Source organism: Stigmatopora argus, chromosome 18 (genome assembly GCF_051989625.1).
Source record: "Stigmatopora argus isolate UIUO_Sarg chromosome 18, RoL_Sarg_1.0, whole genome shotgun sequence".
Classification (NCBI taxonomy): domain Eukaryota; kingdom Metazoa; phylum Chordata; class Actinopteri; order Syngnathiformes; family Syngnathidae; genus Stigmatopora; species Stigmatopora argus.
Genome location: NC_135404.1, coordinates 1783398 through 1798486, shown reverse-complemented (window position 1 = coordinate 1798486; position 15089 = coordinate 1783398). Strand labels below are relative to the sequence as shown.

At 40.3% G+C, this 15089-nt stretch overlaps 1 protein-coding gene across 2 annotated transcripts in view; it reads left to right on the top strand.

Moving 5' to 3' along the window:
- Positions 1-15089, top strand: part of myo15b (myosin XVB) — a 184074-nt gene that overhangs the window by 31713 nt on the left and 137272 nt on the right. For both annotated transcript variants that reach the window (XM_077625198.1, XM_077625197.1), the window contains exons 8-9: positions 10464-10643; positions 10740-10837. In XM_077625198.1, coding sequence (XP_077481324.1) covers positions 10464-10643; positions 10740-10837 — 278 coding nt within the window. The remainder of the gene's footprint in view (positions 1-10463; positions 10644-10739; positions 10838-15089) is intronic.

Genomic DNA, 15089 nt, shown 5'->3' with positions numbered 1-15089 from the left:
AGACACGTTCAACAGAAATGGAATCCCAGATCAGTTCTCAGTACATTGTTTATTTACAAGCGAGAAAAGACCAAGACTTTTGTCTTCTGACTCCATTTAAAGGCTCCCCTCCTGCAGTCCAAAGTGGGCATTAGTTTTGAATATAAGTGGGTGTGTTTCGTTTACCTATCTGGACCACTAGAATATAGTAGTGAGTAGACTGTATTTCAAGATAAGCGTGAAGTGTGTAACAAATACAAGACTTGAATGATAAAGGAAAAGAACATATGATTACTGTGAATAATGTCAATAGGGTTACAGGCTGGTGAGAATATACTTTGAATATACAACAATTCCCCATGTTTACATAGCTATGTAACAAACCTATCAATCAAGTAAAAACTAGCATTTAGGTAAACCTTCAGTATGGTAAAAAAAACCTTTCGCAATTTTGACGTACACGCAAAAGAAAAAAACATATTGTACACTACTTTGATACGGTAACAAAAAAACTAGAAAAACATGTAAAAATCAAATCTTCTTTGACTGGATAGTCCAGTTGAGGCTCTTCCCGAAATTTGTCTATTCTCCTACAGACAGCAGTCCCTGGCTCCATCAGCCCAAAGCTGGGAAAGTCCAACATGTAACAAAGGTCCACACTTAAAAGCAACAATAATCTAAAGCTGTTATGTTACAATAAATGGCAGGCACCTGTGCAGGATATATTTTAAAAAAAAAATGAAATATATTTATACAGTGATTCTTTTTTTTAAACGCTAAGGAAAATTAGCCACGAGTCACAGACATTATTTCAAAATCTTCCATTAGAAATTCATCAAAACGACTATGTCGAGGAGGGCATAGAACAGGACGATCACACATAGGAAGTAGATAGTAGACACATCGGGTTTATGACACTAGAAATAAATCTCCTAATCATAGCTTTCACGCATGGGTCAATATAACAACTAAGAAGTGAGAATAAGGAGAATAGGGTAATAAAAGAAGGCAATACAGTAGCTACAAAATTTTTCCACTTACCAAAATCCGGGACCGGACGTTTCGTCGACGGACACTTCGTACCCGGACGTTTCAGCGAACGGACGTTTCGTCGCCGGACAGTTCGTCGAACAGACATTTCTTTGCTGGACATTTCGTCGACGGACAATTTGTCGACGGACAATTCGTCACCGGATTTGTCGACGGACAATTCGCTCGCTCTCAAAATTCTAATCATGAGAGAGAGAGAGTTTACTGTTGAAAGCGATCAACCAGGTAATCTCTCGCTCTCAAAATTATAATCGTGAGAGAAAGAGAGTTTGTCATTGCATTGACAATGTCAGAGCATTAATATCTAAATATCTAATATCAAAATTATCAATATGTTGCGTATTATTGGCGTGTGTACATGTTTTTCAATTCGTCCTATTCTCGTGTGTATAGACAAACTTGCCTCGCCCGTGCCCATCCCACATTTTATACTATTATTGTCCCAAATTAATCACTTTAGCATGTCACACACACATACACACACAGTTTACCAGAAATTACAATTATTATACTAATAGTCTCAATGTGTCTGTCTGTTCGGCGAGCTGTCTGGCGTCTTCGCGAGCTAAAAGTATACTAAGACTTTTATTTGTTTAATAAAATAATAAATTAAACACTTTAGCATGTCACATATACATCGGCTGCCATTGACAGCGGTAGACGTCCGATTCATGTTGACTGTGAGGTGCAGAGTACTGAGCACTCATTTAACCCATTGGCTGCCATTGACGGCGGTAGACGTCCGATTCATGTTGACTGTGAGGTGCAGAGTACAGTGGTACCTCGTGGTACGACATGCTCGTGGTACGGCGAAAATTTCGATCGAATAATTCGCTCGCGATATGATCAAAATTTCGAGATGCGACCAAGCCAGGTGGCCATGACATGAGAGGCTGTTTATCATTGTAGCGCACTGTCTTTTTTTGCCGCATCTCTTTTGTTTATAACTACTATATCTACGACGACTGAACGATTTATTCAGACGAGTTTCGACCAGGAAATGCATAACGCGCATGCGCGGGCAAAAAGAGGGATTTCTGGGTAATAAAGTATACTCGTGCACACAACACCCATAGGCAATGGCACCCTTTCTCAGAATAAAACTTCATTACCAACAATCAATACGTGGGTAAGCTCAGCTATTGCACTTCCTTTTATTCTTTTTAAGGAAAGAAGCTCGTTCATTCAAGACTATTTCTCGTTGGCAAGTGGTCGTGCATTATGTTATTGTGAGGACATTTGTGTGCATCATTTTCGGAATACTTTGAAGGAAATACAACAGCAAACAGTCCATTGATAGCGAACATGAGGGTGGAGGCGTGGCAAACCGCTAACCCGGAAAACGAAGGTAACAAAAGATTAAGACAAAACTAGAATTCAGCTTTGTGTAAAGTTTCATTAAACGTATGTTTGAGTGTGTCTGTGTATATTTATCCAAGTTAATTAAAATTTGTTTGTTCGTGCATTTTCTCGTAGCGCCTTCAACGTATCAATCCAACCCTCAAAAACTATTTTATGGTTATAAAACCTCTACTGCAGCTAGAGCTGCGACACATAAAACATAATCAATAAATCAATGCACAAAAATGGGGTAAAATCCACTTCCTAGCAGCATTTCATGATTAAATACAAATACTGGAGCTTTTCACACATTAAAACCAGGCCAGGGGGGCGATTTTACCGGCAAAAGACAGAGATGAACGTCAATGGTGTATGGGCAAACATTGCCCGAAAATGGGGTAAAATCCAGCCGAAAACAGCATTTATTGATTAAATACAAATACTGGAGCTTTTTAGACATCAGAACCGGGCCCGGAGTATCATTTCCCCGGTAAAAAGACAGCGATGAACGTCGATACGTCCATGCGTGAAATGACAAAAAATGCACTAAAATTAGGTAAAATCCACATCCTGGCAGCATTTATTGACTGAATACAAATACCGGAGCTTTTGAGACATTACAACCAGGCCAGGGGGGTGATTTCCTCGGGAAAAGAGAGCGATGGACGTCAATGGCGAAACGGCAAAAATTAAACTGGGTGAAATCCACATCCTAGCAGCATTTAGTGATTAAATACAAACACGAGCTTAAATACAAACACTGGAGCTTTTCAGATATCAGAACCGGGCCCACAATTGAAATATTATTTAGGAATATAGTCATATTATACTCACCAAAAATTATTTCTAACTGTACACAATATCCATCCTCCTTTCTTCCTTCTTTCCTATCGCCATCGAAGCTAATGATGAAGGTCGAGCCTGTCCTGTCATATTTCCGGCATAGTCCGTTTTGAAAATGGCTTTAAATCAACACAACAATATACTATTTGCTTGTGCAGCTAAGTTAGCGCACTGAAAGTGCCGCACACACCATTTTCCCGGCTGTAACAGGCTTGCTATCTTCAGAGTTGACCGCCCTTTCTTAATGATGTCCATTTTTTTCTGGAAAAGTCCGTCTGGAAAATAGCTTTGTGAGCGAATCTGCAACAGAATCCATTTGGTTTTGCTTCTGTCGGCCATTCTGGGTGGAGTTTGCGATCTGTGGCTGCCTCACTATGCACTTTGGCTTTGGCCCGTACTAGCCAATCATAGTTGGTGAAAGCAATGACGTATCCCAGCCAGCAAAATGCTAACGCGTATGAAAAAGCATTGTGGGGTTGCCAACTCAAAATCTGATTGGTTAAAAGCAACAGTCTAGTTTAATGCAGCAGAGCCCGCAGAACTGATTGTGAAGGCTTTGAGGCAGATCTGATCTGGCAACAAATAATGGCTGAAATGTGATTGGTTAAATGCTTCAATATGAAAACACACATCTGGAAGCAGTGCAACCCGGGGGGAAAGCAATGAAAGGAAGCTAACAGACCATTTGGAATAATAAGTATTGATGGACAAAATATAATATGATTCAGATATTTCTTAGGCCAGCAGAGAAGGCCTTGAAGGCCCTGACGGCCCGCCACTGCTATTAAACCACTCGTTATTTATTACTTTTTATGGCAAATTAGAAGAACTAAAACATTTTTTCCAATCCAATATCCTGTTTTTGGAGTTTTTTCAGAGGGTTGGAACAAATTAATTTGTTTTCAATTCATTTCAATGGGAAACGTTCGCTCGAGTTATGAAAAGCTCGACATACGATCTCAGTCTCGGAACGGATTACGATCGTATGTCGAGGTACCACTGTACTCAGCACTCATTTAACCCTTCAGCTGCCATTGACGGCGGTAGACGTCCGATTCATGTTGACTGTGAGGTGCACATCGAGACTATTAGTATATTAATTAAAATTTCTTATAAACCAGACAGCTCGCCAAACAGACACATCGAGACCATTCGTTTATTAATTGTAATTTCTTGTAAACCAGACAGCTCGCCGAACAGACACATCGAGACCATTAGTATATTAATTGTAATTTCTTGTAAACCAGACAGCTCGCCGAACAGACACATCGAGACTATTAGTATATTCATTGTAATTTATTGTAAGCTGTGTGTATATGTGACATGCTAAAGTATTTAATTTGGGACAATAATAGTATAAAATGTGGGATGGGCACGGGCGAGGCAAGTTTGTCTATACATACGAGAACAGGACGAATTGAAAAACATGTACGTACACACGCCAATAATACGCAACTTATTGATAATTTAGGTATTAATGCTCTGACATTGTCAATGCAATGACAAACTCTCTCTCTCTCATGATTGTAATTTTGAGAGCGAGAGATTACCTGGTTGATCGCTTTCAACAGTAAACTCTCTCTCTCTCATGATTATAATTTTGAGAGCGAGCGAATCCGGCGACGAATTGTCCGTCGACGAATTGTCCGTCGACGAAATGTCCGGCGAGGAAATGTCCAGCGACGAAATGTCTGTTCGACGAACTATCCGGCGATGAAACGTCCTTTCGACGAAACGTCCGGGGACGAAGTGTCCGTCGACGAAATGTCCGGGTACCTCCAAAAACACTCGCGAACCAGTCAGAAATTGCAGAATCAACACCTGATTGAGCTTTTAATTGTGCAGCCAAATCTTTAAGGCCTTTTTAAAACAACCGTAACTTTACCATCAGGAGCTCTGTGTTATTGGGAATGAAAGAACTACAACATTGAGTACTATAAATTGAACATACTCCATTTTGCAAGACTGTCAAAAACCAATTTTAATTTTGTATAAATGAGTCATCAATAGTGCCTATGGTAGAATTTAACTGTGTGGGACATTCACAGTTGAATAGAGACAGTGTTTTAAAGCCCAATATATACATTGGAAAAAATAAATAAACAATGAGGGAGGAAATTTCAGAGCCAGACATCAGCTGAGGCAAACTTCTCCCCCAAAGAAAAGAAGCCAGGTGTACTCCTTATCAGAGGGACGTTCATCTGTGAAAAGAAAGATCCTCCACTCCTTGGAGCCTTGAGATTACGGAGTTAACAAATGATTTAAAATGTACGCTAAAATGTAAACATGTCAGACATGGTCCTAAGCAAACACAAAAGTGAAGTCAAACATACCAGTCTTTGTTAGTTACATTTCAACACGACTGCTGTATCCTAATTATACTATACATAGTTATATTCCTTGTCATTCACGTCAATTCCCAATAGATATATTTGTTATCATTATCATCACTTGTTTGAGATTCTCCAGGTGGAATAGTATTTTTTGTTGTTTTCCAATGCTCTATACAATTTTAAAAGAATCTGATTTTCACTGAGATAGGGGTGGGCGTCTGTCCTCTCCTATGGAAACAGTTGTGAGAACACATTTAATTGGGCTTGTGGCGGGAGCAAAATTCCTGATTGTTCTATCAGGTGATGCGATATGCTCGACCGCGAGTGTCATGTGTGACAGTCTCTACTCGCTCGAATACATTTTCAGCCAACTCCTTCTTGTAGCCTTTCATCCTGTACACCCAATCAACAGTTGTCAATTGGTGGGACTAACCCTAGGAGGAAAAGTTCAAAGCACATTAAATTAATTTGAATTTAGTCAGCCAATTTCATCATTTTAAAGATCTTACCAGCAGGAGATCCTCAAACAGCAGCTGCCTTCAAATTACTATTAAATGTAATGTAATGTAAATCATTATTACACAGAAAAAACAGGAACATCCTTTTGACCATATCAATAACACAATAACAAAGCACATTCATTCATTCATCCGTTCGTCTTTTGTATTGCATATCATAACAGAGTTGCTTTAAAAAAATAGTGTGTTTCTCAATTTGAATTATTTTAATAGACTAATAAACAAAAATCACAATAATGTTATTCATTGCATCACTATAGTTCGTGAAAATCAAAATGTCTAGTCAGTCAAAATTAAGTATATTAACAGGTATTCTATTTTGATCATTGCTTCCTTGTTTGGCTTGAAAACTATATTTGTTTTTTTCTTTTCTGCTGAAGCGTATACACAGAATAGCTAAACATACAAAAAGGGAAGTAGCATTTAACATGTAGAACAAACAATAAAGTTGTTAATTATCAAAGGAGCTGAGTCTACTTTTGTCAGGGAGGGAAACCACCATGGCATGCGTGCAGGAGGGGCAACGGGGGGACCAAGATAAGAATGCAAGACACTACCCAGCTGTCTCCGAGGAATGTGCGTTTAGGAAGCCAGGTCTCCCACGCCTAGGATGAAGGACATGAGATGATAGGATTGTGTAGAATTGCTCCAGCGCTCTGTATTCTCAGACAAAAAACTGTTCAGATTAGGTGAATTAAAAACAGAGCTCCATTAATATACTAATCAAAACGGTCCTCCCATTCTTGGATAATGTCGAGGATGCTATAATTTTTGTGTACTGCAATAGTCAGGAATTACCTAATTAAAAATATGATCCTTTATTTTAACCAGTGAACATAAGAAGATAAACTTGGAATCATTCTAAGACAATAAAATGATACAAACAAAAATCGTGTAATCTAAAGATAGGGAAAAAGTACAAATTAAGGCAAACCGGGACTGAGCTGGACCCTTTTCAGGAGTTCAAAACCTCCTCTCCAGCCAGGCCCAGAAAAACAGTTCTCTTGTGCTCTGGAATGGTTACATTGACATCAATTAATATTCAGAAACAAATAACTATAAACCACGTAGCGTCTGCGAGCCATAGTTTTTAATGGAATTCTTTTTTTGTCTGCTCGTTAGGACAAGCGACTGGGATACCATGCCCTCCTCCACTCGGAGGGCCCCACTGTCTTAACAATTTTCAGTTTTCTCCCTCTTTTTCTTGTTTGATCTTGGCATAGGACAGTCATTGGAATAATGCTTTCCATCGCATTAACGGCAATGTGGAGGATTGGGGCATGAACGAATGATATGCCCATATCGTTGGCACTTGTAACATTGTGTACTTTGTCTTTTGTGGGCGAGACGTTCTTGCATGCGTGTGCCCCTCCCGCCTCTGTGCCCCCTCTCACTGCCCCTCTGCTTTTGGGATTCTAATTTAGCATTTGCATTGAGGCTGGATGCCGAAGATTGACAAACCTGAGGCAATTACGTTTTGACATTTTTCTTAGCATCCTCTCCCTGGGTGGTTCTTAACTGAAGTTTGAGGAGTTTAATGTGCCTTTCCTGCATTTTTATATAGTCTGTGTTGCACCCTGCATTTAATCTTAAAACACAGGGAGAAATAATCAGAACAGTGATCCGTTGTTGTTTCTTCAATCCAACTTTTACTGTTATCTTTTATCAACCCAAAAAAAACCATAATATACAATTACACCCATATATATATATATATATATATATATATATATATATATATATATATATATATATATATATATATATATATGGGTGTATATATATATAGTTGACTACAATAATAATAATAATCGGACATAGGCCCTGTCGTTTGAATACGTTTGAATAAAGAGGTTCTCAGAACATGTTACTTTTTTTTACCAGTCTTTGTGTTGCTAATATATATATATATATATATATATATATATATATATATTTATATATATATATATATATATATATATATATATATATATATATATATATATATATTAGCAACACATTAGAACCCAAAACATAATCTTCTTTCTCACACGCTAAACAGTGTATATTGCAAACCACAAACTCAACCGGCCTCTACATCAACCAGCATACCTTAAAACACAGGGAGAAATAATCAGAACAATGATCCGTTGTTGTTTCTTCAATCCAACTTTTACTGTTATGAGGAAGATCTCCCGTGTTTGCCAAGCTATGTGCCAAGGCATCAATAATCAAATACCAATACTCTTTAATATGCCACACACTTGCCATGTGGATCAAGGCATCAACAATCGAACACTGATAAACACATCCAATCCAAACTCGTTGTACATCCCCAACATGCAATCGTTAATAACTTAGCATGTCACATCAGCAGCAATTTTAGTAACATTTGGAATCATAAAATGTAACATTAATTATTTCTGTTGTTCACAGTCAGTAGTAAAACTGCCAAATTGATCTTCTATTTTGGTTTTAACCTCTTTGGTCAATATGGTCATTACTGTAGTTTTAAAATCAGATCTGCGAGCCAGAGGCCAAAAATTATCTACTCTTGCCCCCTCCTCTGTTTCCTCCACTTTACTTATTTATTCCACCAATATAATTCACTTGTATTTTCCTTCAACCTCTCCAACTGCTAGTATATTATCGTATTTATTAATAAAAATCTAGTATTGGTAATACCCAACACACAACAACAAAACACCAAAACAAATACAGGTGGTTAGTATTGTATTTGGATCCCTAATTTATTTAAAATGAATTCAAAATTAAGTCTACTCTTTTAAAGGCCTTACTGCTGCAGCTTTTAGCGGGGAGCAAATGTATCCGCTAGCACAGGGACAAACAATTCTACGACTTAAATTTGCACAGGGGCAAACACTTCTGCGACTTTAATTTGCACAGGGTCAAACGCTTCTGCGACTTTCTTAGCAAGGTACTATAAACACATTTGCTAGCACGGAGCTCCTGACTCATCTGCGGCTTTATTTACAACTTTGTATGCAATCTGAGCTCAATAACTCCCAACAAAAGATATAAAAACACCAATTCCGTGAATATCAATCTCTTTTTCACCAGGACAGCATCTCCGTTTCTTTACCCAGACTCTTTTAAAATTTGGATGTTTGTGTAAATCGTGCAGAATTTGAAATCTCCTTACCTATTTGTTTTGCAAGCCAAGAGTCTGTAGGGAGGATCTTTGGTGCTTGTCCTGGACCTCCCGGGCATCAGTTCGGTGGTCACCAAATTATTGGCGTTTGTTTCTTTTCGACCTCGTACTTACAACGCCACGTGTTCTTTTTTGTCCTGAAGGATTTATTTGATAAAGACACGGAAAACAGAAATGGGATCCCAGGTCAGTTCTCAGTACATCATTTATTTATTGGTGTTCTGACTCCATTTAAAGGTCCCACTCCCGCAGTCCAAAGTGGGCGTTAGTTTTGAATATAAGTGGGTGTGTTTCGTTTACCTATCAGGACCACTAGAGTGTAGTAGTGAGTAGACTACGTGTTTCAAGATACGCGTGGGGTGTGTAACAAATACAAGACTTGAATGATAAAGGAAAAGAACACATGATTACTGTGAATAATGTCAAAAGGGATATAGGTTGGTGAGAATATACTTTGAAAATATAACAACATCTATCAGTCTGCAAAAGTTTACAAAGCCATTTCCAAGGCTTTGGGGCTCCAGCGAACCAATGGCACAGCATTCCATCAAAAGAACACTATACCAACAGTGACGGACGCATGGCTGTGGCAGTGTGGTGTTCTGGGGCTGCTTCGCTACCGCAGGACCAGGACAACTTGCTGTAATTGATGGTGGAAAGAGTTCGGCTGTCTACCAGCAAATTTTGAAGGATAGCGTCCAACCCTCAGTTCGTGTGCTCAAACTCAGCGCTCTTGGGGCATGCAGCATGAAAGCGATCCAAAGTACACCAGCAGGTCCACCTCTGAATGGCTTAAAAAAAAGTTAAGGTTTGGGAGTGGCCAAGTCAAAGTCCGTATTTAAATCCTAATAAAACGCTGTGGTGTGATTCGAAACTGCTGTTCATACTAGAAAACCCTCTAATATTGCAGAATTGAAACAACTCTGCACAGAAGAGTGGGCCAAAATTCTTCCAAAGCATTGTGAAAGACTCGCTATTAGGTTCAGGGGGCAATTACTTTTTCACAGAGGGCCTGACAAGTTTGTATTTTTTTCTGCCTTGGTAAATAAAATCATCATTTAGAAACTGCATTTTCTATTTCCTTGGGTTGTCTCTGTGTCATACTAATATTTATTTAATGATCTGAAACCTTTCTGTGTGATAAATATGCAAATTAGAGACATCAAGAAAGGGGCAAATACTTTTTTACGGCACTTTACAATTCAATTCAATATAATTCAATCAATTATTTACTGGTATTTATAGAGGAGTGAAAGAGGCCACAGAGGGATGGTCTGTGTCTCTTCTGACTTATGATCGATGGTCTGATTTGGCTGGATCAGACTTTGTCCTGGATCTGATGGCTTGTATTGAGACAGAAGTAGTGCCACCCGGAATGTCCTCATCGACCATTCCTGATTACTTATTTAATTGCCAGCATAACAGGTAAAATATGTACTGTTTTTGCTTGATGGTGCCTATTAAAAAAACTAACATATGTATCTATAACACCAGTTCTCACCCTTTTTGTCTTTTCCAAAGGATGCTAGTTACAGATCTTGATGACTTTATTCAACCAGTGCCTATAATTGAGAATGCTGGGGTTTTACGTTCAGAGAGAGACCCTTATCATCAAGAAGGTATTTCATTATGGCATCTTTTGTTGGGGTTTTGGGTGGATGTGTGTGTTTTTAACTTGTGTCTCCTGTTTCCCCCTTCACGGAAGTCATGTTTTTGCCTCTTTGTCGGTGTGCGTCCTTTGCCACACTTGCAAGCGGTCGTCCACACTTTGTGCTTAAAAATGGCCAGAGGGATCCGACACTCGAAAGCCGCCGCCGGAGTCCGACGTTCGATTGTCTGGTTGCATTTCTTGCTGACGCGCTGAAGTGAAACTACGGACGTAACTGAGGACAGTCTGTGGGTGTGAATGGGGTGGGGGGGGGGGGGGGGTTATAAACAAATGGAGCACGTACCTATAAATTAATGCGGGAATGCGTTGTGCAAAACAATCAAAGTTTGATGCCCGCAAATGGCACCTACGAAGAGACACGCATACGAGGCACAGTTTAACCTATTACGCACATGTGTACTTTGGTGTATATATTGATTGCACACTTGGTTCTAAGTAAAAGGATGTAAACGGATGACTGTGTGCTGGCTCTCTTCTTCAATACAGTACATCTCCTTTTTCTGACATGAACATCAAAATTTGTATCATGCAACAAACTGTCTATTGTTATAGACTGTACGACTCGTACGATGTTTGTAAGGTTTTTGGGGGGTTTGTAAGGGGAATCATAATCATTTATAAGGGCAGTTATCGGCAGAGGTTGACAGGTATGTAACAGTGATGTGGAGAAACTGTGGCAAACACTTAGGTTCCGGGGTACATTCTTACTGTGACACAGTCACAGTCTATAACAATAGACAGTTTGTTGCATGATACAAATTTTGATGTTCATGTCAGAAAAAGGAGATGTACTGTATTGAAGAAGAGAGCCAGCACACAGTCATCCGTTTACGTCCTTTTACTTAGAACCAAGTGTGCAATCAATATATACACCAATGTACACATGTGCGTAATAGGTTGGAATACGTAATAGGTTGGAATACACCACATCATCCCTCTCTTAAATTTAAAGCAGTATTTTTTCAAAATAACCCGTTTCCCACATAACAAAAAACAAGTATGCAAAGAACAGTATGAACAGCAGCATGTATCATTTACTTAGCTATTCAAGATATCTGCTTGTTTTTTTACGCACACGGTCTGAGCCTCTCAGTAAAGGCGGGTCAGACGGAACCGATGGATACACTGGTACATCCCCATTGACCTTGGGTGTGTTCACTTGATTATGTTCCGAGTGTGCATCAGGTTCAGACGTGGGTGTGTTCACTTCATTATGTTCAGTGTGTGCATCAGGTTCAGATGTCTCAGTGTCTATTTCAGTCATTGCAGGTTGAGCTCTGGCACGCAGCTGATCTCCATGACACCGATGCACAGTGTCTTTCTTTGACTTGATACGACACAGGTCCTGTTTGTTTAACCACTTGTCCAAGAATCCATTTGTTACCTCCTCCTCCTGCTGTATTACGGAGATATACAAGTTCGTCCTTGTTGAAGGTGCGATCCTCTGCCGAGAAGTCATGTTGGTCTTTTTGTTGATACTGCTTTCTGCGAACCGTATTTCTGATGCTAAGCGTCAGGAAGTCCAGCTGGGTGCGGACATTTCGGTGGAGAAATAAATCAGTTGGAGACTGACCTGTGGTGCAGTTGGGAGTGGTCCGGTACTGTAGCAGAAATAGTGAACGTTTGTCCTCGATGCTGTAGGGCAGGTTGGCCAGTTTTTTCATTCCGGTCTTGAATGTTTGGACATATCTCTCTGCCAAGCCGTTTGTTGCTGGGTGCCCTGGTGCACTTGTTGTATGCCTGATGCCATTCTTTATCACGAAGTTCTGAAACTCTTCAGAGGTGAAGGTTGTTGCATTATCAGTCACAATTTGTTCAGGAAGTCCATATGAAGCATGAAGCAAACAGTCTTTTCAGCTTTGTCACTGTTGCTTGTGTTATCTGTGACATGTGATAGACTTCAAACCACTTGGTGTATGAATCCACAACCACCATGAACATGCTGTTGAGGAAGGGGCCTGCAAAATCTATGTGCAGCCTCTTCCAGGCCTCACCGGGGAATTCCCATGGATGAATTGATACATGTTGTGGCATTTTCTGCTCAAGTTGACATATTCCACATTCTTTGCAGATCTTTTCAATGTCAGAATCCAGATTGGGCCACTAAGTGTACTTGCGAGCTCGTGGATTTCTTTTAATACTACATTTCTCATTTTTGTAGGTATGACGACTAGTTCCCCACAAAATGCAGCCTTGCTCCGTGGAAAGCTCGTGTCTTTATGTGTAGTACACCTTTAACTCCTCATCTGTGTGAGCTGGCCAACCTTCCATGACATGTTTGAAAACTCGAGACAAATCAGAGTCAGTGCGTGTTGCCCATGCTATCTGTGTAGCGTTGCGTGGCGCTTCCTTGAAGTGCTCTGTAAGCAATGCGTGTACAGTCTCTGAACTCACCGCAGTCCCAGCATCACTTGTCTCTGGTAATGGACAGCCTGACAGTCCATCGGCATTGCTGTGCTCTGTAGATTTTTTGTACACAATTTGATAGTCATAGGCTGCCAGCATTATTGCCCATCTCTGAATGCGCGCACTGCCAGCGTAGGAAGACTCTTATGTTCACCAAAAAGTATCAGCAGGTGGCGGTGGTCAGTTGCAAGAGTGAAATGTCTCCCCCACAAATACTGATGGAACTTCTTGACCCCATAGATGAGCCCCAAAGCCTCCTTCTCAATTTGTGAATTATTTTTTTTCTGCTGGGGACAGCGTGCGTGAAGCGTAGGGTATGGGCCTCTCCTCCCCATTTGGCATGGTGTGTTGAATGACTGCCCCTATGCCATATGAAGAGGCATCACATGCTAATGTGAGGGGTAGGCTTGAATCGTAATGTGCCAATACCTGATCACTTGTTAAAAGTCTTTTGCACTTCACAAATGCTGCCTGCTCTTTAGCAGTCCATTCCCAGTTAACACTTTCTCTGAGTAACCTGTGCAGAGGAGCAAGCACTGTGCTCTGCATTGGAACAAATTTGCCATAATAGTTAACAAGTCCCCAAAACGCTTGTAACTCTTTTACATTAGTTGGAGCTGGTGCTTCCTGTATGGCTGACCTTTTTATCTGTTGGGTGGATGCCATGCTGGTCCAAAACGTGTCCCGGATATTCAATTTGTTCCTTGTCAAATTCACACTTTGAGCGTTTTACTCGCAGACCATTTTCTTGCAGACGTTTCAGCACATTTTCCAAGTTGCAGTTGTGTTCCTCTTTGCAGCGCCCGGTGATGAGCAAATCATCCAAGTACTCGACTACTGGTAAATCTTTCATGATATTCTCCATAATGCGCTGGAAAATGGAGGGGGCAGAGCTGATACCAAAAGGAAGCCTATTGTAGACAAACAGTCCTTTGTGTGTGTTGATAGTGGTGTACTTTTTTTGATTCATCATCTATCAACACCTGCTGATATGCTGCAGCGAGATCTATTTTGGAAAATATTTCACCTCCACTGAGGGTCGCCAGCAGCTCTTCCAGACGTGGCAGCGGGTACGTGTCTGTCTCGATGGCTTGGTTCACTGACACTGTAGTCTCCACACAATCGCGTTGATGTATCTCTCTTTAGTACTGGCACTAATGGTGCTGCCCACTCACTGTGCTTCACTGGTGAAATTATGTTTGCATTTTCCAGTCTCTTTAGCTCCTTTCCCACCTTTTCTTTCATGGCAAACAGAAATGGTCGGTGTTTGCAAAACCTTGGAGAAATCTCCCTCTTCAGCGCAATAGCGGCTTTAATGTCCTTGAGTGTGCCCAGCTCATCCTTGAACACTTCACTGTATTTGTCCAAAATGTCTTTAACAGTTTGCTTTGTCACATTCACATACTTGATGCATTTCCAGTTCAGCTTTAACTGTCTAAGCCAGTTTCTTCCACAGAGGGATGCTCCCTTTCCCTTCACAACTAACAGTGGCATTTCCACTTCTTGATCCTCATATTTTACTTTGGCCATGAACTGTCCCAAAACCTGAATGCTCCCCCCATTGTTAGCTTTAAGCTTCACCTTTGCGGGCTGTAAAGGCAAATGTGCAATTATTTTACTATTGGTTGCTTGTGAAATGACACTTTTTGCTGCTCCAGTGTCTATTTCCATGTCAACAGACACCCGATTAATAGTGAATGTGGCCCTGTATAGCTCATCATTATCACTACTGACTGTCATGATGGCAAACTCTTCTTGTTCTGCATCTACATTTGCAGTCAAATATTTTGTGTCTT